This window comes from Exophiala mesophila (assembly GCF_000836275.1).
Source record: "Exophiala mesophila strain CBS 40295 unplaced genomic scaffold supercont1.3, whole genome shotgun sequence".
In the NCBI taxonomy this organism is placed as follows: Eukaryota; Fungi; Ascomycota; class Eurotiomycetes; order Chaetothyriales; family Herpotrichiellaceae; genus Exophiala; species Exophiala mesophila.
The window spans coordinates 1,944,499-1,970,524 of record NW_015622506.1 but is presented as its reverse complement, the minus strand read 5'-3'; the positions used below and the strand labels follow the sequence as shown (position 1 = coordinate 1,970,524).

Sequence of the window (26,026 nt, the reverse complement as noted above, 5' to 3'; positions counted from 1 at the left end):
TCTAGGATATTGATGTATTCATACTGATGCATTGAGTAGAATCCGCTCACTTGGCTGCTAACGAGGCTGCTAGTTGCCCCAGTTGTGTCTTGAAGAATTCTCCACAGAAGAGATTTTGTCTCAAAAACCAGAGGTAATGTCACGAACCCCAGAGGATGTTGGCTGGTGGTCAGTACGAAGTAGTGCCTGCCCAGCAGTACTTTAGTACCTACAGAAATGGTACCTACCTTAGTCAAGACATCGAGTTCAGACACAGCCATATCGAAGTCAGCCTGTTCCACAAAACCACACCTACTCCCTATACTCGAGAGCTGCATACTCAGGGACACTTCGTATTTTATACGAAGCTCTTCGCATTTAACGTGGAGATCGAAGCTAAATACGTGCATGAGCCGAGGTCGGCAATGGTGACGTGTAGACTACTGTACTTACCTAGTACTCCGTATTGCACAGCCGTTTCTAGGCGGTGCCATCCCCAGATTGGCACCCAGAATCGCCCGTACCGCCTCCAGTCAACCCCCGAACCAAGGCTCGTCCGTCCCCACTAAAACCACTTGCATCTCGTGGGTTTGCCCATATTCGGCATCGCCAATGCCTGCATCGTCTCGGCAGCTTCTTGCTGGTCTTGGGTTACTTAGGTGGCTTCCACCACGATTAAGTTACTAGTTTCGCATCTTCTTCAATATAGGCAGCAATGTTTCAGTCTTTCTCAGCTTCGATACACCAAGCGGGCTCACGGTTTCTCAGAATGTCTTGTGCGACTTGTATATATTCAGCACCTATTCAAACACCTTGACTGCAGTGGCTCTCAACCATCGATCGATCGCTCCCACGCCCCAGAATCCCCGCAGCGCGCTCTGTCCGGTGCCCACCATTACCGTAACATGACCAGCTCTCATCGCCCTCAATGATCCTGTTCTTTCGTCAGGTCTGGAGCCTGACCTTGAAGAATCTTCTTATATTCTTCATCCGACATTCCTTCTCTACAACTCTTCGGGCTTTCATCTTGCCCTGCATCTACGTCGGATTTCTGTGCGTTCGATGCTCTCCGGCAAAAACAATCCATATCAAAGACTAACAATCATAGTTCCTACGCCCGCTATCTATTCATTTCCCCATCCGTCTTCGGAATTGGAGAGCCCACACCTGTCCGAGCTCTATCCTCTGCCCTAGACCTTGCTTCTGGCGGCAGAGACCGACTGGTCTTCGTTAACAATGGCTTTTCCGGTGGACAGATCGAGTCGGTCATAAATCAAGTTGTCGATCAGACTTCCGGCTTTGGTGGTCATGTTGAAGTGTTTTCCGAAGAGGAGGAGCTATTGACAAGATGTCGCAATTCCATCAGAGGCACTTCCCGCTGCATTGCCGCCGCTGTCTTCTTCTCCTCTCCAACAGAAGGCCCAGGTGACCTGTGGAACTACACAATTCGAGCCGATGGTGGCCTGGCCAACAAGATAGTGACCGACTCGGACGACAATGATGCCGAGATCTATCTGTTCCCTCTTCAACATGCCATCGATCGAGCGATTGCCGAGGAAGAAAACGGCAGCGACGATGCTACTTCGATCCCCGAGCTAGTCGATGAATACCCCTATACCTCCATGACCAAGGAACAACGTCAAGCTCGAATTCGTACCAGGTATCAGGGCGGCATCATTGATATTCTGGCTGTCGCTTTCTTCATTCAGATGGTCGGCGTGACCTATCAACTCACTGGAATCATCGCCACAGAACGAGAGATAGGAATGGCTCAACTGCTCGATTGTATGATGCCGAATGCAAAGCGATGGCAACCACAGATGGCGCGAATCATGGCAAACCACCTTGCATTTGATATGCTCTACGGACCAGGTTGGATCGTCATTGGTATCATCCTTTCGCTAGGCGTCTTCACCAACACCTCTGCTGCTATCATCATTATTTATCACATCCTGTCTGGCCTCTCCTTGGCTTCCTTTTCCATCTTTGGAGCCGCCTTCTTCAAGAAAGCTCAATTATCTGGTATTACTTCGGTCATCGTGAGTCTGCTCCTGGGAATCATTGCCCAAGTCGCTGCCAAGGCTGGCACTGCGTCGGTCGCCATATTGTCATTGCTATTTCCACCGATGAACTATGTCTACTTTATCATCTTCATTGCTAGGTGGGAGCGGCAAGACCGGCCTGCCAATCTTGTCCAATCCGCCCCCGAGAATCCTTCCACTCTTCCTGGAATTGCGCTGTGGATATTTACCATCATCCAAATCCTTGTTTTCCCCGTGTTAGGGGCTTTTATCGAACGACGTCTCTACGGCACGGCCTCCAAGAGCAGGAAAACAAATTATTCTGACTCGCAGACCGCAATCTCGCTCGATGGCTTCACCAAGGAATACCCGCCAACACATGCTGCCAGATTTCTCTCCTTTTTCACACGCCGCTCAGCCAAAAGCGTTCTTGCCGTCGACCATCTCACACTCCAGGCTGCGAGAGGCCAGATCATGGTCCTCCTTGGAGCCAATGGAAGTGGAAAGTCTACCACTTTGGATGCAATTGCAGGTTTGCATTCCATCACGTCCGGTGAAATCAGCATTAACTACCCGGAGAGCAAGACTGGCCTTGGCCTTTGCCCACAGAAGAATGTGCTTTGGGACGATCTTACTGTCGAAGAACATGTGCGCATCTTCAACCGAATCAAAAGTCAAGTACCGGCCACTAAGCAGGAAAACACTACATTGTTGGAGCTGTGTGACATCTCGAAAAAGTCAACCGCAAGGTCCAAGACTCTCTCCGGAGGTCAAAAACGCAAACTTCAACTCGCTATGATGTTCACTGGTGGCTCTCGCGTATGCTGTGTGGATGAAGTATCTTCCGGCCTTGATCCTTTGAGTCGCCGCAAGATCTGGGACATTCTCCTGGCTGAACGGGGTGCAAGATCCATCATCCTGACTACGCACTTCCTCGACGAGGCTGAACTCCTGGCTGACCACATAGCCATACTATCCAAGGGTGTATTGAAAGCATCTGGCACGTCAGTTGAATTGAAACACAAACTAGGCTCGGGATACCGCGTCCATGTCTACAACACTCATGGAAAGCTAAACATCCCCAAGTATGACGACGTCAATCACGTCTCACATGATGACCAGACCATTTACAACCTCGCCGATTCCGCGACCACTGCCAACTTCCTCCGCCGCATCGACGAACATGGTGTTTCCGAGTATCAAGTCAGTGGTCCAACCATTGAAGATGTCTTTCTCAAGGTGGCGGAAGAAGTGTCGACCGCCAATACCGTGCCTGAGAAACCGATACCGGGACAAGAAGCGTCGACCAGTTCGACGCCGGAGAAGATGATGCAGATCCAAGAGACTGGCAGTCGCAGCAGCGCCGAGGCACCGGACGCGCCTGGAGGTGAAATGGCATCCGATGCATTCTATGGATCTGTGAAACCTGCCGAAGTTCCACAATTGCTTGATGGGCATCGTATCGGCATGACCAAACAAGCCTGGGTCCTATTCAGCAAAAGAATGGTTGTCCTCCGACGAAACTACTTCCCCTTTCTTGCCGCTCTTCTGATCCCTATTGTCGCTGCCGGTCTGGTGACTCTATTCCTGAATGACTTTCAACTGGCTGGGTGTACCCCAGAGGAGACGGTTGGCATTTCCGATGTAGAATCCCTGACGAGTCAAGAGGACTTTCTGTTAGTCGCAGGTCCATCTGACCGCCTCAGCATCGAAGCCGTCAGTAGACTCGGCGACACACTATCGGGCACCATCGGCAGCAGCCTGTCTGGATCTCAGCTGCTCGACTCAGTGCATGTGGTCGACAGCTTGCAAGAGTTCAACGACTACATTCAGAACAACTTTGCCAATGTTACGCCGGGAGGATTCTTCTTAGGAGATGGAGACTCTCCGCCAACGTTTGCCTGGCGCGGAAATGGAAACGTGGCATTTGGGACCATCGTACAAAACCTCATGGATACGCTGTTGAGCAATATCTCGATTGCGAGCCAGTACCAGGCGTTCGACATGCCATGGCCCCAGGATATTGGCAAGGCGTTACAACTGATCACCTATTTTGGGCTCGCCATGTCGGTGTATCCATCTTTCTTCGCTCTTTACCCTACCATCGAACGACTGCGTAACGTGCGAGGTCTACATTACAGCAACGGGGTTCGGTCGGCGCCTCTGTGGCTTGCATATACCTCGTTCGACTTTATCATTGTGTTACTCGCAAGCGCAATAGCCACTGTCATCTTTCGAGCGGTGACTGACGTCTGGTATCACATTGAGTATTTATTTGTCGTCTTCTTTCTCTATGGGTTGGCATCTACACTCTTGTCGTACGTCATTTCGTTGTTCGCGAGATCCCAATTGGCGGCATTTGCTTTCGCTGCTGGAGGCCAGGCGGTCATGTTTCTTCTGTATTTTATTGCCTACATGTCGGTGTTGACATACTCGCCGATCGATCAGATTGACGCAAATGTCAACATCTGTCACTTTGCCATTGCCACCATCTCCCCCGTTGCCAACCTCACTCGAGCACTTTTTGTTTCGCTCAATGTCTTTTCGATCACGTGCAGAGATCGGGATTTTGCTTCGTACGCAGGCTCAATGACCACGTATGGAGGGCCAATTTTGTATCTCATCTTGCAATCATTTTTCCTGTTTGGACTATTACTTTGGTGGGATTCTGGCCCTCTTCTGAACAAGCTCCGCAGAAAGCAAAAGGAGGAGGAGATTGAGGACCAGGACACGGTGGAAGCCGAGGTGTCGAATGAGCTGACACGAGTAGTGTCATCTCATGATGGACTTCGGGTGGTCAATCTCACCAGGAGGTTCAAGAAGAACATTGCAGTCAACAACGTCACGTTCGGTGTCCCGAAGAGTGAAGTCTTTGCCTTACTTGGGCCGAACGGCGCGGGCAAGTCCACCACCATCTCGCTCATTCGAGGGGACATACAGCCTTCGCATCGTGGGGGAGACATCCTGGTTGATGGTATTTCGGTGATCCGCCACCGAGCTCAGGCGCGGTCTCGGCTAGGAGTATGTCCTCAGTTTGATGCGATGGACACCATGACCGTTGTTGAACATCTTTACTTCTATGCTCGCGTGCGTGGGGTCACAAAGCCTGCGGTCAATGTGGAGGCGGTGATGCGCGCCGTGGGGCTGGAGCAATATGGAGACCGCATGGCAGCGAAGCTTTCTGGAGGAAACAAGCGGAAGCTTTCACTGGGCATTGCATTAATGGGCAACCCGAGTGTACTCCTCCTGGATGAACCGTCTTCTGGAATGGATGCTGCAAGCAAGAGAGTAATGTGGCGGACGCTAGCATCGGTGGTGCCTGGCAGGTCACTCGTACTGACGACTCACTCGATGGAGGAGGCGGACGCGCTTGCAACCCGAGCGGGGATCATGGCTGGGAAAATGCTGGCGCTGGGGACGACGGATTACCTTCGAAACAAACACGGCGACTCGTACTATGTGCATTTGGTTCACCGGCATGCACCGCATGCTTCAGAACAAGAGATGCAGCGGATTCGGGATTGGATCGAGTATAATCTTCCTGAGGCAGAGATCGAAAGCAAGATTTATGCAGGGCAGATTCGATTCTCGGTACCAAGTTCAACGGCACGCAAGGACAAAGAAGCGGGAACTGAGAGCAATTCGGGGATTGCACAGCTATTTACCTCGCTTGAAAAGAACAAGGAGGACCTGCAGATTGAATATTACAGCGTGAGTCGGGCTACATTGGACCAGGTTTTCCTCAACATCGTGGGTAAGCACAATGTGGAGGAAGAAGGAGCGGCGTCGGAAGCAGTTCGATCCTCGAAGCAGAAGAGAGGTGGTGGGTTCGCCAAAATCGGCAAATGGTTGAAACTCGGGAAATCCGTCAGCTGAAATCAAATAAGTTGATGATTACTTGGGCGTGGGGTGGTTTCATTGCTTGTTGGAATGAATGAATGTTTGGATATACTGAATGTACTGTATGTACTGAATACGTACCTATATATACAAGACAACTGATTAGTTGATGGACATGTCAACTGCTCCTATCGCTCTGTCAAAGGAAGTCTCCGTTCTTGAGTAATCCCATTATGAATTTCTCGGAGTTGGAACCACATCGTGCCGACAGGATCGTGCCAAGAAATTCATTAATAATCCTCTGTTTCGCACCTGCCATCTTCCCAGTGCCACCCTGCGTTCTTGCCTACGGAGTAATTATCACAAATTTGAAAGCCAAACATTGGCCCGAGGTGCCCACCGGCCACTGACTCAGTCACTGAATATGTACGACGCAAGTTCTTTGGAGTCAGGAACGAACGCCCCGTAGCCCCAGTGGCCCCCCCCACCCCTCGACCTTCTCCACCATCCTCCTTTGCTGCATTTTCTCTTAATTTCTATCTCCGCCCTAAGGCCGTTCGTTACCCGGAACGCGCACCTGTTTCTAGTTTCTCAACATGGTTATATTCGTGCGAAACATCGGGCGAACCTCTGTCAGGAAATCAACATGTCCACCAGGCAACGTTTGGAATTGCTGCATCAACTTTGTCATTGTTGTGTCGTTGACATATCCCTCAAACCTGTCTGATTGTAGCGTAGCTGCGGTTGTGAATGGGGAAGGAACGATTTTGTAGACATCAACTACAGAAGGAACGCCATGAGGGAAGGCACGCGTCTTTGTAACAATTACTGTGATCCGCACTTGCCTCGAATCTCTCACGGGCATCTTTTTGTCATCCCCGCAGTCTTTTTCCTCCTGCGTCTCACCAACGTCGAACATTGCTGCTGATGATATCCTGTACATGGATGGGGTCATCAACACGCATTTGCATCAACATGGAAAACAAGCATCTCGACTGAGGTTAGATGGCCTTTTATTTCTTCCTCCATTCGGACAAGAATGACCCCACCGGAACCTCACATCCACACGTGGATGGTACTCCGTACTCATCAGATGGGCTCCTCCACCAACGAAAAAAGAGCCCTCGTCGCCTATGACTCACGTCGGAAAAGAGCACTCACGTCCTTGTTGCCAGAATGGTCGACTGACGGTAAAACTCCACCTCGGTCGATCGCCCGCCCACCGCAAAACTCGATCCATTCAGCGGCAAACTTCCCTCCTTTTGACCCACTCAAAATACATACTATCCAACCGAGACCTCCAAAAGCCCACCCACCTCCAAACCCACTACTTCAAAGCAGCTATGATGGCTTCCGTTCGCCTTGTTCATTCATACTACAATATATTTTCGTCCTTTCTTCGCCTTTACCACCATCGTTTGTGGTATTGCCAGTGGCAGCGTTCTTGGCCACCGCAATCCTTTTGTTCAAAAGTAGCCTGTCCTTTCCCTCAATTCGAGCTAGTATTTCTTCTTTGCCGGCTCCGACCCGAGAGCTCCCAAGCGGCGGCACCAAAAGTTACTGTCACCAGCCATTAGGCTGGACCCCTTAAAAATGGCCGATACTTCGTTGAGCCAAACGGACAAGCCAGATTCAACCACTCAAGTACACCAAGATACAGATACCAACACCACACAGCATCAAAGCACAAGACCCTCCCGTGCTTCGGAAACCATCACTCGGCAAGCCTTGGCGACCGACTCCTCGAGAAGGTCCTTCGACTCTTATGGCTTACAGCGAACCCAATCTGGCGTTGATGTTGAGCGGGCAGAAAAGGAATTTGCCGACCTGAGTAGGGAGCTAACTTCCCTCAGTCGTCGCATGTCAAAGACCCATTCTAGGCATTCCGTCCCAAGACCAAGAAATGACCTCGAGAAAGCAGTCAGTTCGTCAGATGACACTTCAGACGATGCCTTTGATTTGGAGGAAACTCTACGTGGCTCGCGTGAGGCAGACTCCGAAGCTGGCATCAAATCAAAGTATATCGGTGTCATCTGGGACAATCTCACTGTGCGTGGCATTGGCGGCGTCAAGAACTTTGTCAAGGTCTTTCCCGATGCTTTTGTCGATTTTTTCAACGTCCCTGGGACGATTATGAGCCTTCTTGGACGCGGGAAACGTGGCAAGGAGTTCAATATCTTACACAATTTCCGAGGAGTTGCAAAGCCAGGCGAAATGGTTCTTGTCCTGGGCCGACCGGGTAGTGGGTGCACTACCTTCCTCAAAGTCATCGCAAACCAGCGTTTCGGATATACTGCCATCGATGGGGAGGTTTTATATGGCCCTTTTGACTCCAATACATTCGCAAAAAGGTATCGAGGCGAGGCCGTCTACAACGAAGAGGACGATGTCCATCACCCAACTCTAACCGTCGGACAAACCCTGGGATTTGCCCTGGACACCAAGACCCCAGGGAAACGTCCACCTGGCATGAGCAAGAAAGACTTCAAGCAGAAGGTCATTGAGCTATTATTGAAAATGTTCAACATCGAACATACAATCAACACCGTCGTCGGCAACTCCTTCATGCGAGGCGTCTCGGGCGGAGAGAGGAAGCGCGTTTCAATTGCCGAAATGATGGTCACCCGAGCTACTGTATGCGCCTGGGATAACAGCACACGAGGCCTCGATGCCTCAACTGCATTGGACTATGCAAAGTCTCTCCGAATCATGACCAACATCTATAAGACCACCACCTTTGTTTCACTCTACCAGGCCTCCGAAAATATTTATAAACAATTCGACAAGGTCATGGTCATCGACCAAGGTCGCCAGGTCTTTTTTGGACCCGCTCAGGAAGCTCGTGGATATTTCGAGTCTTTGGGATTTCTTGAAAAGCCCCGTCAAACCACGCCCGACTATTTGACAGGGTGCACCGATGAATATGAGCGAGAGTACAAGCCCGGGAGGTCACCAGAAAATGCACCTTCAACTCCAGACTCATTTGTCGAAGCTTTTAACAAGTCCATTTTCTCGGAAAATCTCAATAAAGAAATGACAAAATATCGGGAATCCATTCAGGAGGAGAAACAGATCTACGATGATTTTGCTGCTGCTCATCAAGAAGCCAAAAGGAGACATACTCCCAAGAGCTCGGTCTACTCGGTACCCTTCTATCTCCAAGTATGGGCTCTGATGCAACGTCAATACTTGATCAAGTGGCAGGACAAGTTCTCCCTGGTCGTCTCCTGGCTCACATCCATTATCATCGCTATTGTTATCGGCACTGTTTGGTTGAATCAACCTCAGACCTCAGCCGGAGCTTTCACTCGGGGTGGTGTCTTGTTCGTTGCTCTACTTTTCAACGCCTTTCAGGCCTTTTCAGAATTAGCCTCGACCATGTTGGGCCGCCAAATAGTCAACAAACACCGAGCATATACGTTTCACCGACCAGGAAGTCTCTGGATTGCCCAAATCTTGGTGGACACGGCCTTTGCAGCCGTTCAAATCATGGTCTTTAGCATCATTGTTTACTTCATGACTGGCCTTGTCCGAACCCCTGGCGCTTTTTTCACCTTCTTCATAATCATCGTTACCGGCTACTTGTCCATGACACTCTTCTTCCGAACCATCGGCTGCCTGTGCCCCGACTTTGACTATGCTATCAAGTTTGCTGCCGTCATCATCACCTTGTTCGTCATCACCTCGGGCTACATCATTCAATTCCAGAGTCAGCAGGTCTGGTTGAGGTGGATCTTCTACGTCAATGCGCTTGGATTGGGCTTCGCGTCACTCATGATGAACGAATTCGAGAGGATTAGTATGCGATGCACGAGCGAGTCCTTGATTCCCAGCGGCCCTGGATATGACAACCTTGATAATCAAGTTTGCACCCTTCCAGGTTCTGTCGCTGGTTCCCCTGACGTTCTAGGCACGGATTACGTGAAAACCGGCTTTTCATACGATCCCGCTCACCTGTGGCGTAACTTTGGTATCATCATTGTGTTGATTGCCTTTTTCTTGTTCACCAATGTCTTCCTCGGAGAAGTCATGAAATACGGTGCAGGTGGTCGCACCATCACCTATTTTGCAAAGGAAAATAAGGAACGGAAAGAACTAAACGCCAAGCTACAAGAACGAAAGCGTCGAAGACAAGCAAAACAGGATGGTGATGAAGGATCGGAGCTCAACATCACTTCCAAAGCAATCCTAACCTGGGAGAATCTCACTTATGACGTCCCGACGCCTTCGGGGCAATTACGACTGCTCAAAGATGTGTTCGGCTATGTTCGCCCTGGACAGCTCACAGCTTTGATGGGCGCAAGTGGTGCCGGCAAAACCACACTGCTGGACGTGCTGGCCTCTCGAAAGAATATCGGTGTCATTGGCGGCGACCGACTGATCGACGGTCAGCAGCCAGGAGTCGGCTTCCAGAGGGGTACTTCGTACGCCGAGCAACTCGATGTCCACGAATCAACCCAAACCGTTCGCGAGGCTCTAAGATTCAGTGCCGACCTGCGTCAACCATACGAAGTGTCTAGAGAAGAGAAGTATGCATACGTTGAAGAGATCCTAAGCCTTCTTGAACTCGAAAATCTGGCTGATGCCATCATCGGTACCCCCGAAAGTGGTCTCTCAGTTGAAGAGCGAAAGCGTGTGACTATTGGCGTGGAGCTGGCTGCGAAACCTCAGCTCTTGTTGTTCTTGGACGAGCCTACCTCCGGCCTTGATTCGCAGTCTGCCTTCAATATTGTTCGATTCTTGCGCAAGCTTGCTGCCGCCGGACAAGCCATCCTCTGCACCATTCACCAGCCCAACAGCGCACTTTTCGAGAACTTTGATCGCCTGCTTCTTCTCCAACGAGGCGGCGAAACAGTTTATTTCGGTGACATTGGAAAGGATGCTCATGTTCTGCTTGACTATTTTCACCGATATGGCGCAGATTGCCCACCGGATGCAAATCCCGCAGAATGGATGCTTGACGCCATTGGTGCAGGAATTGCAGCACGTATTGGCGATCGCGATTGGGGAGAGATCTGGCGAGAGAGTGATGAGCTTGCCACTGTCAAGGCTGATATCATCGAAATGAAGAGCCGCCGTCAGAGAGAAATTTCTAATGAGCCCCAACTCGATGAGAAAGAGTATGCATCGCCTCTCTGGCATCAGATCAAGGTGGTGTCCTCGCGTACACATCTGGCTTTCTGGCGGTCTCCCAATTACGGCTTTACCCGTCTTTACAACCATCTGGCTGTTGCACTACTCACTGGACTGGCTTTCCTCCAACTCGACGACAGCAGAGCGAGCTTGCAATATCGCATCTTCGTCATCTTCCAAATCACCGTCATCCCCGCCTTGATTCTCGCTCAAGTTGAGCCCATGTACGATTTCTCACGGTTGATTTTCTACCGCGAATCCGCTGCAAAAGCTTACAAGCAATTCCCATTCGCATTTGCTATGGTTTGTGCCGAGATGCCATATAGCCTGCTGTGCGCCGTGGGCTTTTTCTTTCCCATTTACTATCTCCCGGGATTCAACAAAGATTCGTCTCGGGCAGGTTATCAATTCTTCATTGTCCTCATCACGGAGCTCTTCTCTGTCACTGCTGGACAGATGATTGCCGCTCTAACCCCATCAAGTTTCATCTCAAGCTTGATCAACCCTTTCATCGTCATCATCTTTGCACTGTTCTGTGGTGTCGCCGTGCCCAAACCACAGATCCCTGGTTTCTGGCGAGCTTGGCTATACCAGCTGAATCCCTTCACCCGCCTGGTCAGTGGCATGGTGACCACAGAACTCCACGACCTTCCGGTCGTATGTCGCAGCGTCGAACTGAATTCATTCCCTGCACCGTCTGGACAGGATTGCGGCGAATACATGTCGGATTTCTTCCAGAATGGTGGTCTGGGATACTTGGTCAATAACGTTACAGATACATGCGAATACTGCGCTTACAAAGTGGGCGACCAGTTCTATTCTGTCCTGCAATTGAGCTTCGACGACCGATGGAGAGACCTCGGGATCTTTGCAGCTTTCATCTTCAGTAACCTCTTCTTGCTGTTCATTGGCAGTCGATACTTGAACTTCAATCGTCGATGAGAAGGTTAAGAAGATGTTTGTCTGTCTCGAGTCATGGAGTATCATTATATGGAGTGGGCGTTGAAGATCATATCTGGACAAGGAGATGTCATTCAGCGTTGAACATATAAGTGTGCGGCATATATCAACCAATAATACCACATAGCATAACACCACATAGCAAGCAAGCAAAGAAATATGTATATAATTGACTCAAAATCAAGAGACCAGCTACTTTAGTGGTGATTGTACCAAGTTAGTCTGGCGCCTTCTGGACTCGGAGGAATCAATGTCTACGAAGAAGACACATAGCAAAACAAGCAATGCTAGGCAACCAGAAACTATGGTGAGAGTATGGTAGGGTAGCAACCACGGTCTATATATATATAAACTTTTGTGAGAAACATGAAAACAATATGCGAATGATCATCACTACTGTCGTTTGAGTACTAAAGATATAGGATCCAAAATTCATTCTCTCTTGCCACAATAGAGGCGTCCTCTCGAGTCCCAATTGACTACCAGATGTGAGCATAGTGTAGAACACATCGCATCTTCTGCTCTCCGATGTGCTCCTTGGTTTCTCGATCTAGTCCATGAGCCAACCCATTTTCATTCGTTGGTACACATTCATTCACCTTGCATGTCCCGCAGCGGGCAGTTCAACCGCACCGATCTGCGGCTGCCCATGCTTTTTGGCTGGCGTCGTATCGAGTTCCGACCAGGTTTGATTCTGTGGGTATCCTGGAAAGTTGGGATCGTGTATCGACGACGGACTAAGTTCCATCCCATGTTTATCGAAATGGCCGATTGCGCCTCCTTGCATTGTAGGTGTGTATTGTTGGTGTAGTGGCTGTGATTGTAGTCGTTGTCGTTGTCGTCGTCGACGCCATATAAACAATCCTGCAACAATGCCCATTACGGCAACGCCAGCAACTACCCCGCCGGCAATTGCGCCCACGTTGGTGCTGGATGACCCAGTTGGGGCTGGCGAGCTGGGAGATGTCTGTGATGCTCCATTGCCGGACTCCGTACCAGTATTGTTGTCATCATCATTATTGGTGTTGTCGGGACTTTGCGCGGGAGGTGAGAAAGCTAGAAGGCAGGGCTGTGTTAGTCAACTAGATCTTTCAAGGATCGATGATTCAAGTTTAGACGAAAGAGAAACTCACCAAATATGGCTGCCAGATTCGTGTCGCTCCAGTCAGGCACTTCGTAGCTCGAGGTATAGTAGTCCTTGACCACTTTAGGCGAATCATAGACTTCGGCGCTGGCGTTGTATGAGTCGGTCCAGGTGAAGCTGGTCATGTCAAACACGCCTACACCACCAACCCAGGGATCTCGATCGAAACCCAGTGGCTGTCTGGAACTGGGGAATCGTCCGCCAATGGATATCATCTGTCGATTGCCGATGACGCTGCAGGTATGGCAGGCTCGTCGGACGGGAGTCTTTGACGGGGATTTGAACCACTGAAATGCTGGAAGCGACAGGGTGTACACATTGAGATAGCCCTCGTTATCGGCTTGAATCTGGTCTAGAGTCCTGTTGGTAGAGCCTCCATACACGAAACTGTAGAATCAACGTTACATGTCAGTCTTATGGCCTTTCTTATAACATGACAAGAAGAAGGGGGTACGATGAGGAGCATTTGGGTGGTCGTACATTTCGTAGGACGAGTTATCCGCCGATGTGGTTCCCACAGCACAGAACTCGACCCTTGGAGGCGGAATGTCGCCTGTAGCCGCCTGGGTGTACCAGGTGCCCGAGGCCACGTCGAGAAGAGTGATGACAGACATGTCAACCATGTAGGTCCCCTCTTCATAGAAAGACTCCTCGGTCGGCGGGGCCTCTCCTCCAACAAAGGCGACAAAGCCTTCGGCACCAAAGTTGGGGACGTGGAATGCCTTTGCCATGTTGCGATAATTGTTCTGGCCAGGGATGTCGGTCGTGTCGTTCCTCCATAGTCCCGTGGTAAAGTCGTGCCTGACCACCCCTGAAAGGACCGTTTGATTCGGCAACATCGAACGCCGCAGCACATTGCCCCCGAGGCTGTAGAAGGCCGTGTCGCTGTACGCGGCCGCCGGTGACATGGGTCCCTGTGAGCCTTCCGACAGTCCGTTGGTCACTGGCGACGTTTCTAGAGTCCATGCCGGATTGGTGACGCCCACTGGAAATGACCACAGCTCGCTTGGCATAGCCTCGCTAAGATATGGCCACCCTCCATATCTTTTGATTACGTCGTTCACTTTATCGTAGAATAAGACTGGTTGGCGCACTGTTCGAAGGTCTGAGGGGCTCAGGAATGATGATGTCGCTGTCAATGTTTGGTTGGTCCATGATCGCGTCAGGTCAACAACCAGGCTCTCGTTTCCTGATGACCTCAGCAGCTGGGATATGAGTGGTGGATGAGACCAGGTCGACTTACTTATATAGTTGGTAATCGATGTCGAGGTTGGAGACTCATACTCCTCCCCGCCCGAGACATACAGATAGTCACCGACGACGATTGCTTTCACATGTTAGGAACTCGGGGGTCAGTGCGCAAGGAACTCTCAAGGGGTCGTACATGTTTGCCAAATCCATTGTGTGACTGTCGAACGGATCAGATCTGCGCCGGAGCAGCGCAGAAGAACAGCGAGCACGAATAAAACCAACATTTGGTGTCGTGGTTGGTAAGAGTTTTTGTGTTATCATGGCATCTGTTCAGGGTTATACTTTCCTGGTGGGGTGTGACGAGTCTACAAACGTTTAATGTTTGCAGAGGGCATGGCAGAGGGCATGGCAGCCTTATGAAGAGAAGCCATGACGCGTGGGCTAGGGTTCCATATGAAACACTAGGCTAGGCATCGAATGGCGACCGGCTGGATGCGGAACCCTCTGCGCAAAAGTTTCGTACTATCGCATCGGTTGGGTGAGTGCAACCACTCCAACGTCCAAGCGCGCAGGCGAGAAGGGTTTTGATCTCGTAGTGTCCCTATTTGGTCCTAAGCGGCTTGGGAGCTGTCTTTGAGAGCGCTTAATAGAGGCGAATACTGCAGAGCGCGACCAGACTTGCCTCTACAAGTCAAGTGATGGGGCTGAAATCTTTCTAGCCGGTCCATAGGTGCTAGGAAGGGTGACTATCTCGTTGGAGTGAGTTTCGATGTAGCAATGGAACCAACGTTCTCTGAAGCTATGACGACAGTCTGCATACCTTTACAGAATTGAAGGGCAAGGGGGAAGAGGGTTCGGAGGCAAGGTGATCCTCAATCACCAACGCCAATTGTTTTTGATTTTTGACATTTGTATATGCCTACCTGTTCATAGAATGCTTAACTCTATGGTGTTGCACGAAGTGACCATATCCTCATGGAAACTCTGATTCCGTGAAAGATTAAGCCCCCGTGCCTCCGTCAGAATGAATGATGACACACACACTACTCGGTCAAGAGGTAGCTTGTCTAAGAACTGGTTAGCATGAGCAGACCAAATGATTCGTGGCAGTGCTGTCCACGTATAGAACGGTCTCTGGCTCCCAGCTTGAAACACTAGCGCGTCCGAATACAGCAAGGTGAGTTGAAGGATTTAGACGAGGCAAAGGACTTCGGCTTGGTCTCAGATACATTCGGTCCGTGTCCCAGAGATCGATTACTGTCGTTCAGTCGAAGAATTGAAATTGGACACCTTTGTCAGGGGTCAAGTCAGGTGGGTGAGTGTCTTATCGATTGTGTCGAATTTGTTAAACTTCTTGAGCAGATATCAAAAGTGGAAGAAGGATTCAGGACTGAGGTGCCTAATTCTGGTGCGGGACATGATGTTCCTGATAGCACGAATGAACAGCAAAGAGTTTAGTCGTCAAGTCAATATGTAACATGAAGATGATTATTGGACTGGAGTGAACCTTGACCAGTCGTTCCTGCCTCTTCATCTATGGCTCTGTCGCTCTTGCCAACCCAAACCATTCTCTGCGTCTGAGACCTTTCTGCTTCGCTGTATTGTTCTCTACTCCTGATCATTCGAGTCTCGAGTGGCAGCCGTCATGTGTTGGCACGTGCGCCTCACAGGCATCACCCCCCACGTGTATCATTTGTGGACTTTCGCAGATGCAGGCAACTTTTTGAGTTGTCGCATTGCATCAGTCAGTCTGTGACGCCACATCAATCTTGGAGAATGCATACAATGGGTTATCTTTTATAACATTTCCAATCGTGTTTTGGTCTACACATCCTTCCTACAGACAGATCATTGAGGCTTCCTTCTCCAGTCACCATGTTTAGAGCTGTGGCGACCGCTTCAAGGTCTGCCTTCACTTTCTACAAACCAGAACTTCAGGTCTGCACAATCATCTACACCAGGAAGATCACAACTGCTCCTAGAAGGAGGTACCTATCAGACTCTACGAAACCAGGACAGTCTGCCGCATCTCGTGCTTCCGGAGCTCCTCCGCCACCTTCAGCCGATGGCGCAGATTCAACAGGACAACCTCCCAAGCCTCCGTCGCTCGCAGATGTCCTAGCCAACACACCGGCACAGGACAACTCCTTACTAGCACCCGTCCACGTACCCGAAGATCCTAATGGCATCCTAAAACCCAACCACCCAGCTACCGACATTTTGATGAAGTCAGGCTTGGTGGTGCAGCGAGAATTGGAGGCACTGAACATAATAGCTGGTATAGAGCAATCCAATAAATATGTCATCCTTGGCCCACAGGGCGAACATGTCGGACATATTCTAGAACACCAGGGTGGAATTGGAAAGGCAGTTACCAGGCAGATGGCCAAAACTCACAGGGCTTTCACGGCCAACATCTTCGATCGCTATGGTCGGGAAGTGCTGCGACTTCATCGACCCTTTTCTTGGATCAATTCGACTGCGCGGGTGCATGACGCAATTGCCCGTGATATGGTTCTCCCACCGCCCGACTCTTCCACGTCCGCGGGTTTAAGCATGGTAAACCACGAACAACAATGGCAATTATCAAGCCTGCCAATCGAAGCAATGCCTGTCATTGGCGAAGCTCATTCTCAGTGGGCACCTCTTCGTCGAAAATACAATTTGTTTCTATCCCACGAGCAAGCACGCGAAACAGGTTTGGCGATGGAGAACGATTCTGCCCAGACTGAACATGCGTTTCGACAATTCGCCGCCATCGATGAACCATTCTTGTCGTGGGACTTTTCTCTTCGGGGCAAGGACAATGAACTGATTGGGTCTGTCAATCGCGCATTCCGTGGATTTGGCCGCGAGCTTTTTACCGACACGGGCAGTTATGCTTTGCGCATGGACTCGGCAGCGATGGAAGAGGGAACAGTAACGAACGAGAAGAATTTGCAACTAGGCCAGAGTGACAATGGGTCTATGGAAGTCGTGAGCCTCAGAGAGCAACAGCAGGGAATGACGCTTGACCAAAGAGCAGTCATGCTGGCCACTGCAATCACTCTGGATATTGATTACTTCTCACGGCACAGTTCCTCCGGCGGTGGTTTTATGCCCTTGTGGTTCTGGGGCGGAAGTGGTGCGGCGGAAGCCGGTGGAGCGGGAACTGCTGCTGGAGCCGGCGTGGGAGAAGCTGGAGTGGCGGTTGGTACGGCTGGTCGTGCAGCATCTGGCACGGCATTGGGTGAGGCGGGTGCAGTAGAAGGCGCCATAGGAGGAGCAGGGACTGTTGCTGGCTATGAAGCATGGTCGCGGGGGTCACAGTCACAGTCACCGTCACAGTCACCGTCACCATCGACAGGATCTGAGCACGCCGAGTCACCCAGCCAAAGCAGTGGGTTCCAGGAGCCAGACACACCAGGTTCTCCAAGCCCAAGCGATGATCCCTGGACCTCAGACTCACCAAGTCAAAGTGGCGATAGCTGGGGTGCGGGTGATGCAGATCCGTGGAAAGACGGGGCGGGAAGTGGTGGTGGAAGTGGCGGAGATGGAGAGGGAGGCGGAGGCCTCCTCTCAGAGCTTTGGAACTCTTTCTTCGGAGATTAATCGAGCAACGGTACAACGGTACAACGATGCTGACCACGTGTGCCACGCTGATCTAGCCTCGATGACGAAAGGGAAGGATTTCGTGGATGTACATTTTCCATACCTCACCTGTACAACCAGATACATACTTACTGGAATTGGAATCGGAATCTCCAATCGTAAAGCCCAAAATAAGACAGGCATCATTGCATACATATTTGGATACTTTAGCCGTAGAACCAATACTTGATCAGAGATGGTCTTATCTGAGTGACATGGTGCGTACCATAGATAGACTTCCAGAACGAGAGCGATTCTTGGCATTAATCACGCTTTGCTTAAGCTATTGATGCCAATTGGCCAAGGGAATAGTATGACTGTTGATACGGGGATCTGCAGCGCTTTGCATCGGTTGTCTTGATGCAAAGTAATGCAAAGTGATGCCAAGGACTGTTGCCAAGATTGCCAAGTCCCACAGTCGTAAGTGGCGGAGGGATTCAGAGGGAATCATCACGCCAATGGATCTGCGCCAAGTGGTCAATCCATGTTCATCTTTACAGCAAGCGTGAGCAAAGCAACAAGATCCATCATCCATGTTCCATCTGATTGCAACCCTCCATCGCTGGGTTTTTGCTCTATGCCCCTGCTGGATAGGTATCGGTGGCATACGAGTAGGTAGTTCGCCTGGTCGTGCGCCTCTCTCGCTGAGCCCGTATTTCAGATTGACAGCCTGATCGTGTCTGGTTTCTAGTGCTTGTAACGGGGCACCAAAGCGTGGTCGTGTGCCTTGCAAAACAAAAGTTCAGATCAACACACTAAGTAGTCTGCCTTGCTCTGTCGTCTCATCTTTCCAGTCCGGAGTACACTATGACGCCAGCTTCAAAGACGCTTATTGTTGACAAGGTTAGGTGTGGGACCTCCGTCACCCCAGTCTCCTCTACTCTGCTATCTTTCTGAGATAGTCCATCATTCGACGCTAGCCGTTTGTCTCCCAGAACGCCTTGGGCATTTCTTGGAAAAGTCTCTAGAGTGGGCGTTCTCATGTTTCTTGCATCACGGCGTGGTATCTTTGCATCGATCCTAAACATTGACTTCACCATTAGCCGACCTGGTACCAGCCAGTATCAGCCGTCACTCACATATCTCAAAGTCAGACGATCCCACCATTCAATCTTGGCGAGGTCATCATCCTGGTAAGTCTCGACCCGTTGACGTCGTGAGACAATGTAACACAATCTGCATGATGGTAAGGAATTGCACGCGTTGTCAATCCTCGCCTCTCTCGTTCCTGCCCGAGATAAGTACTGCCATCGCTCTTTCCTCTCCGCCCAACTGAGTTCTCTTTCCTCTGTAACTTTGTTCAACTTTTCATCAACCTCACCTCAGCCCATCGTGACTGGTTGTCAACATGAGTGACCTCCATCATCGAGATGTCCGACGAAGTAGTTCCTCTCCCCATAGTCCTGGGGGGAGTACTTTGGAGGACCACCATGACAATGAAAAGGGTCACGTTGTCGGCCCTGCCCACGCCCACACCCATGTGGTCGAGTATGAGGCTGGCAATCGTCTACACCGTGGACTCAAAGCCCGTCACATCACCATGATCGCTATTGGAGGTGCCATTGGTTAGTCTATCCACACCCGTGACCATCTTGCTACCTCTAACATGCAATTTTCCAGGTACTGGTCTGATCATTGGTACTGGATCTGCTTTGGCTCGTGCCGGCCCTGGTTCCATCTTCATTTCATACACTGTTGTCGGCTTCTTGGTCTTCCTGGTCATGTGCGCTCTGGGAGAAATGGCTGCATGGCTTCCCATGGCATCTGGCTTCACTGGCTATGCTACCCGTTTCTGCGACCCTTCTCTCGGCTTTGCTCTTGGTTGGACGTAAGTTGTCACCCGAGTGAAATCTTGCCCGACATATCTAACAGAGACAGATACTGGTTCAAGTACATCATCGTCACACCGAATCAGTTGACAGCCGGATCTTTGATCATCCAGTATTGGCTGCCACGCGATCGCGTCAATCCTGGTGTGTGGATCACAGTCTTCCTCGTCCTCATCGTCTGTATAAATTACTTCGGCATTCGTTTCTTTGGAGAATTCGAGTTCTGGCTGTCCACCATCAAGGTCATTGTCATCATCGGCGTCATCATTCTCTCTCTCGTACTCGCCCTCGGTGGTGGGCCTGATCACGATCGCAAAGGCTTTCGCTACTGGAGAGACCCAGGCGCCTTTAAGGAGTATATCGACACTGGAGCTACTGGCCGCTTCCTCGGATTGTGGTCAACCATGGTTACTGCCACATTTGCCTATCTAGGTACCGAGTTGGTTGGTGTCACGGTTGGCGAGGCTCAGAACCCTCGTAAGACCATCCCTCGTGCCATCAAGCTCACCTTTTACCGAATCCTCTTCTTCTACTGCCTCAGTGTCCTTCTCCTAGGAATGCTGGTCCCCTACAATAGCCCTGAATTGGCATTCGCCAACAAAGCCTCAAGCTCAGCTTCGGCATCTCCATTCGTCGTTGCCATCAAGCTCTCTGGCATCGCCGCTCTTCCTGGCATTCTGAACGGTTGTATTCTCCTGTTTGTCTTCTCTGCCGCCAACTCGGATCTCTATATCGCCAGCAGGACTCTTTATGGGCTCGCTAGCGAGGGTAGTGCTCCTGCGATCTTCAAGAAAACCGATCGCCGAGGTGTCCCGATCTTTGCCCTTGGACTATCTGCTCTCTTTGCATTGCTCGCCTACATGAATGTCTCGGATGACTCAAAGGTGGTTTTCGGGTATTTCGTCAACCTCACAACAATCTTTGGTCTCTTGACCTGGATCTCCATTCTTGTCGCACACATCTATTATGTGAGGGCTCGCAGAGCTCAAAATGTCCCGGACAGTGCCCTTGCGTTCACAGCCCCTCTCGGCATTGCAGGCTCTTATGGTGCACTGGCTCTTTGCATTCTAATCGCCATTACCAAGAACTTTGCAGTCTTCACCCATGGTACCTGGGGCAACTTTGATTACAAGAACTTCATTACTGGCTACCTGGGTATCCCAATCTATCTCGCCCTGATTTTCGGTCATAAGTTCTGGACAAAGTCTAAGGGTGTCAAGCCAGCTGAGGCCGATCTTTTCTCTGGCAAGGATGTGATTGATCGAGAGGAGGAAGAATTTCTCGCCGCAAAGGCTGCAAGAAAAGGGTCGATTGCGAAGCGAAAGGGTGGTTGGTTCTACCGGACTTTTGTCTCGTGGTTGTTCTAAAGCAGGGCGACTCACGTTTCAGCATGCCATAGAGGAATTCAACCGTACAGGTGCTTGGTGTTTGTTTAATTCGGGCAGATTAAGCTGAATAAATCAATCCGTGAGAATGAGAATGAAATCCCAAAAGAATACACAATTGATAAATGTGCTTGTCAGGAATGAACCGTTTCCACTCTCATGTCTTGAACCTAGAAAGCCTACCAGTACACTCATGAGACATGGAGTAAATGATCCGTTCATTGGGTCTCTAAGCGACAAAGCAACCACAGCATCCCTAGCAGTAGCCTGGTCTAGACCTTTTGCGGGATCTATTTAGATGATAACAAGTACGACCCAAGATCCATGTACAGTACGGAGTAAGTCACAAGTCGGTAAGCTAATCCTCCACATGCATAAGGTGCAATGTAACTAAGGCCGAGGGGACCAGGCGTGACACGGCACTTGTATCTACCGAGTACGCTATACTATACTCGACATGGTGGTTCGATTCTGGCATGTTTGCCTGGATGGATAAATTTCAACGTGGGAATGAGGGGCCGAGGGGCCACAATGATCATACTCCGTAGACTTATCCAGGAGCATCCTTTGCACAAAACTGTGGCGTCTATTCTGATCTGTACGCCATGCCCATGTAAATGAAGGACAAGGTACTCCATAAGTACTTTAGTCCAGTCAGCGGCCCGACCTAGTCTGGCGCCTCCCAGCGGCGCCTCCCACGCTCCGCAAGCCACGAGCTCTCGGGCCACAACTTAAACGGCCACTCCGAGAATACCTACTGTAAGTTAGTACCTTTAGCCTCCTCGGAACCATTTGCAGATAGACTAAGTACTTACTTACCACTTACCACTTACCACTTACTACTTAGGTAGGCATAGGAGTGCTTACCATGGATACATACGCGAACTCAAGCTACAGCGAATTGTCACCCTCCTTGGAGTAACCTGACCCCGTCGGCCCCAGGGCTGGCTGATGATTTGGTAAACGCGGTACAACACGCGACAGTGACGGTACCAATGGAACATCGGCAGTCCCATGCTTACATACATCGGTTACAGCTGAGGGCGACCGATGGGGTTGTTGATTGTCAATGCTAGATCTAGATCAGGTAGTCAGGCCGAAGTCTACCTTAGGTACCCAAGGTATCTAGGTCCCAACCTACATACGAGTACGAGTGTGTGCTGAATATATCTGTCCTCTATTGTCTATATTCTTATAGTGCTTAGAAATGTAGATAGATTATCTATAGGATTATAATGTACAATATATGCGAGCAAGGCTCCTATACTGAGCCCGAGAATATTAGCCAGGATTCGTCTTTGATAAATTTCCATGGCTTTTCATCTTGTGCATCTTGGATTCAAGGCCGTCCATTCGAATTCCACCTTGACTGTTGCACGAATGCCTTGGTGTTTTTGTTGTTGTCCAGTGTTTAATTGTTCTGGGCCAGCGTGAAGATGCTCATTCTCAACGGCGAGCATACCCACGAAATACTTCTTGATTGTGGTTCCGACGTCCAGTAAGCGGTGGCTATTATGGTCATGATCATGATCATCGATCGTTTCGTCGTTGTCATGATCGTCACCATCATGGTCCAGGTCTGCAATGATGCTTTTTGCACGCTGGTCCACAAACACAACCAATTCAGGTTGCGGGTCCCTCGTCACCAAGCTTGATCGTTGACAATCTTCCAAGCGACTATGTTTTCCTGTCCAGGATGCAAGTAACTGTCTGCCAGTGTTTTGGATTTCCTTGGCCGCCACATTTGGAAAGGTTGTTTCGAGGAATCTGATGACAACGCGGTCAGAGTTGACACTGTGCCACCGTTTAGGCTCACTCAGGGCGTTAGTTTCGCGCCGTAGGGATGTGTCATCCCACCGAGACGTAGTAAGACCATCATCTGAAGGTTCTCGCGTGAGGCAGGAAGTCACGAAAAGGTAAGCCAGTATTTGCGTAGCATCAACTTCCCGCTCCTGTTCACCTGGAGAATCATTGGCTTGCCGGTCAGGTTGCGGGACAGTCCACCCGTCAGCAACTTCTTCCTGTTCATTACGACTGAGCTTACATGGCCGGTCAGCGACTTCAGCTCCAGCAAACCGACGCTTCGAGCACGTGTCCTTCGGGGCTAGATCGTGGTCTGAAACGCGAGATACTGATTGAGATCTTACAGGCGAAATGTTGGAAATCTCTGCAAGTGGTTGTCGAACAGTCGAAGAACGCCTTGATCTGGCTGTGGCGGAGGTTTTAAGTTTAGGAGTCCGAAATCTTGCTGGCGGATCGAATGGTGGGATTGGATTTGGATGAGTAGCTCGTCCTAGGTGTTCAGTACGTTGTGCAGCAGACAGAGTCTGCTTCTCCGCTGCGGCAAGCCTCTTCTTAGGACTTGACAATTTAGTCATGTCCGTTATAGGTTGAGCTGGTGAAGAAGATGGTGGAGGTGTCAACACCTGTGGTTGAAATAACCTGCGTCGAACTTGAGGAGCTTCATTTCTCGGTCTTGGGTGCGCCTCCGTTGTATTGTCGCCATCAGTCAGGTCAATGAATACTGGCGAAGGACGATGTTCGATCCTAGGTGAGGGGAGGACTAGAGTGGTGTCCGGCGACACTGTTGAGCTCCATCTCTCTGAAGTAGCCACCTTCGCTGGCGTGGCTTCCGAAGAAGTGCTCGTCTCATTCTCTTGTCTACCATCCGCTCCAAGGAGTCGATCAATCCATTCGGCTTCTTCTTGTCGCCCTGAATCTTGAGCTCTGGTGAGGGCTTCTTTGGCCATCACTTGCAACTCATCAAAAGTGTTTGTGTCCATGAAAGTGCGATCAGTATGTAGTCTGGCCACGTTTGCTCTCGGGAATCTGAGCACAAAGTAAGGAGTGTCCTCAGGTTTCTCGAATCCAGCACCCATGACTTCCACGACAAAAGGCTCTTTGAAGAGTTCGGAAGGCTTCACTGACCGAAGTGGTTTCTGGTCGATGGTAACATCGAAATAATCCGACGAATCTGCCCAGGGAAATTGAACGAAGCCGCCTCTCCAATTGAGATAGAGAATATTGCCCCTAGAAAGACAATGGTGATCCAATACACTGAGAATGCGAAACATTGGTTTTGTGGACGCGTCCTTGAGTATCTGTTCTTTGTTTTCCACACACGCCAGATGGAATGATGTCCACGATAATTCTCCCAGGCCTAGATAATCGACAACAGCTTGCTGACGGCGTCCTCCGACGATGCAGAGGTCGGCAGTGTCACCTAGTCCTGTGATGTAATCCTTTTTGAGCTTGATGACACTAGTGCTTTCCGTCCAGTTGAAATAAGGATCTTTGTTCCCTTTCAGGACGAAGCCTTCCCACCGTTGGACAATGCCTTGAGCAAAAATCTTTCGTAGAGTATCCTTGGAAGAAGATTCCGCAAAATTGACAAGTTTCCGGTAACACAGCTCTCCAACACCAGGGATGATCTTCACCAGTTTTTGTAACTGGTATCGTCTTGCGGAATGAGGTTGCTGTAACATACCGATGTTGTCGACGAGTAAAACGTCGTAGAACATGATCATTAATTGCTCGTCAAGTCTTCTGGGTGAATCCGCATTGATGCCTAAGAACCTGCCACCATGCATCACATGTTTTCGGATGACGTGAAAAGGGGCAATTTCTTGTTTGGTCCGGTTCCAGATCAGCAGCTCTCCTTCAAGAATGCAGTTTCGCTTGAATGGGCAATCTGGCTCATCAAGACGGAGACTGGCGATTATTGCTCCATGGAGACGGATTCGATCGTTCGTCGAGTCTTTCCCACTTTTGGAGAATATTTGGATTTGGCACCCTGGCGTTCGAGTCCTGTCGATGTGAATTTGGCAATATTCACCATCATACTTTCTCTCTACGCTCATATATCTCCGATCGGTCATGTTGTAACAATGGGTGATGCTTCGGGCTTTGTAATACCGTTGTCGTTTAATCATAATCCCTAGCTCAGGCGCCAGATATCGTTCCACGAGTTGTCTAATGCTTGCCCTTTGATCTATTGGGGGAGCGTGAGGGTGTTGTCGCAAATCATGGTGACCAAGCACTGTAACCGCAGCCTCTATCGAATTTTTGACGACAAGAAGCTCTGGGAGGAGAAAGTGAAAGCATCGGAGGACTGTCTGTTCTGGGAATTCAATCGGCGCATACGACTTGAGAATCATGCGAACAAGCCATTTGGCTTCTCTGCTTGTCAGTCTTCGGAAGATAGGAGACAGCACTGCCAAAGCAGAGTTGTCTTCAGAACCTCCTGGCGAAGTGGAAGATATGCCAGCGACTGACAGCGCGATTCTTGATAAAGCGTCATCAATCTCCTCCAAAGTCACATCCTTAGATGGGCAATTCTCGGCCTCGGATACAACTTGCTCGACGGCGGTGGCGAAATCAATGTTGCGTTGCTCGTAACTTCGTAATGACGCGGCTCGAGTAGCTCCAAGGCAGAGAGCGAATGATATGACAGTACTGAGTGTCTTCTCTCTCAATCGATAGCTCCGGTGAGGTAGGCGTTCGGGAAATAAGCAGGATAGGAACGCAACAGCCGATCGACCATGGCGTTCAATTTGATGGTTGTGCTGCTTGAACCAGTTCACCACCACAAGGCTTGCGGAACTCAGGCCTCGATCGGCCTTCCTTTTTCGGGCTGCATCTAGCTCCTCAAGTAATTGAACTAACCATTTGAACTTGATGGGCGCCATTGTGAAAATATTGGTGGGGGTAGACCGCGTGATGGAATCTCATATTGGTCCAGAGCCGCAAGACCCTGCATTTCAAGGTGAAAGTCGTCCTATCAAGAAAACCCGTTGCTTGATAGCCATGATGTTTGTTCCGCTGTCATAACGATGCTATTAGCGCGTTGCACATCTTCACATCAGATCGCCCTGTGTGTGAGACGCGTTGGAAGTGTTAAACGAGGAACACTTG

General features: G+C 50.1%; 5 protein-coding genes across 5 annotated transcripts; 3 read left to right on the top strand and 2 right to left on the bottom strand.

The window, feature by feature from the left end:
* The first annotated feature begins 696 nt into the window (after positions 1-696).
* PV10_04313 (uncharacterized protein) lies at positions 697-5,994 on the top strand. The gene is made up of 2 exons (XM_016368854.1): positions 697-1,032; positions 1,088-5,994. Exons 1-2 carry the CDS (start codon positions 908-910, stop codon positions 5,874-5,876), a joined length of 4,914 nt encoding a protein of 1,637 aa, XP_016224642.1. The 5' UTR covers positions 697-907; the 3' UTR covers positions 5,877-5,994.
* Positions 5,995-7,203: 1,209 nt separating this feature from the next.
* PV10_04312 (uncharacterized protein) lies at positions 7,204-12,118 on the top strand. The gene has a single exon (XM_016368853.1). The coding sequence runs from the start codon at positions 7,434-7,436 to the stop codon at positions 11,913-11,915; it is 4,482 nt and encodes a 1,493-aa protein (XP_016224641.1). The 5' UTR covers positions 7,204-7,433; the 3' UTR covers positions 11,916-12,118.
* A 213-nt stretch (positions 12,119-12,331) lies between these two features.
* Positions 12,332-14,751, bottom strand: PV10_04311 (uncharacterized protein). Its single transcript, XM_016368852.1, has 5 exons — positions 14,462-14,751; positions 14,321-14,404; positions 13,558-14,266; positions 13,067-13,464; positions 12,332-12,989 (listed from the first exon to the last, which is right to left on the bottom strand). The coding sequence occupies exons 1-5, from the start codon at positions 14,550-14,552 to the stop codon at positions 12,529-12,531; spliced, it is 1,743 nt and encodes a 580-aa protein (XP_016224640.1). The 5' UTR covers positions 14,553-14,751; the 3' UTR covers positions 12,332-12,528.
* A 1,252-nt stretch (positions 14,752-16,003) lies between these two features.
* On the top strand, positions 16,004-18,039 carry PV10_04310 (uncharacterized protein). Its single transcript, XM_016368851.1, has one exon. The coding sequence runs from the start codon at positions 16,144-16,146 to the stop codon at positions 17,857-17,859; it is 1,716 nt and encodes a 571-aa protein (XP_016224639.1). The 5' UTR covers positions 16,004-16,143; the 3' UTR covers positions 17,860-18,039.
* Positions 18,040-22,431: 4,392 nt separating this feature from the next.
* Positions 22,432-25,800, bottom strand: PV10_04309 (uncharacterized protein; the record flags this gene model as incomplete). The annotated part of the gene is made up of 1 exon (XM_016368850.1): positions 22,432-25,800. One exon carries the CDS (start codon positions 25,798-25,800, stop codon positions 22,432-22,434), a length of 3,369 nt encoding a protein of 1,122 aa, XP_016224638.1.
* Positions 25,801-26,026: the final 226 nt, after the last annotated feature.

Bases quoted from the DNA above. Each gene is read 5' to 3' on its own strand.
- PV10_04312 (XM_016368853.1), top strand. From the start codon at position 7,434: ATGGCCGATACTTCGTTGAGCCAAACGGACAAGCCAGATTCAACCACT.
- PV10_04313 (XM_016368854.1), top strand. From the start codon at position 908: ATGATCCTGTTCTTTCGTCAGGTCTGGAGCCTGACCTTGAAGAATCTT. The intron at 1,033-1,087 runs GTGCGTTCGATG...TAACAATCATAG, and splicing joins TGCATCTACGTCGGATTTCT to TTCCTACGCCCGCTATCTAT.
- PV10_04310 (XM_016368851.1), top strand. From the start codon at position 16,144: ATGTTTAGAGCTGTGGCGACCGCTTCAAGGTCTGCCTTCACTTTCTAC.
- PV10_04311 (XM_016368852.1), bottom strand. From the start codon at position 14,552: ATGTTGGTTTTATTCGTGCTCGCTGTTCTTCTGCGCTGCTCCGGCGCA. The intron at 14,267-14,320 runs GTAAGTCGACCT...TGAGGTCATCAG, and splicing joins ATCGATTACCAACTATATAA to GAAACGAGAGCCTGGTTGTT. The intron at 12,990-13,066 runs GTGAGTTTCTCT...CCTGCCTTCTAG, and splicing joins GAATCTGGCAGCCATATTTG to CTTTCTCACCTCCCGCGCAA.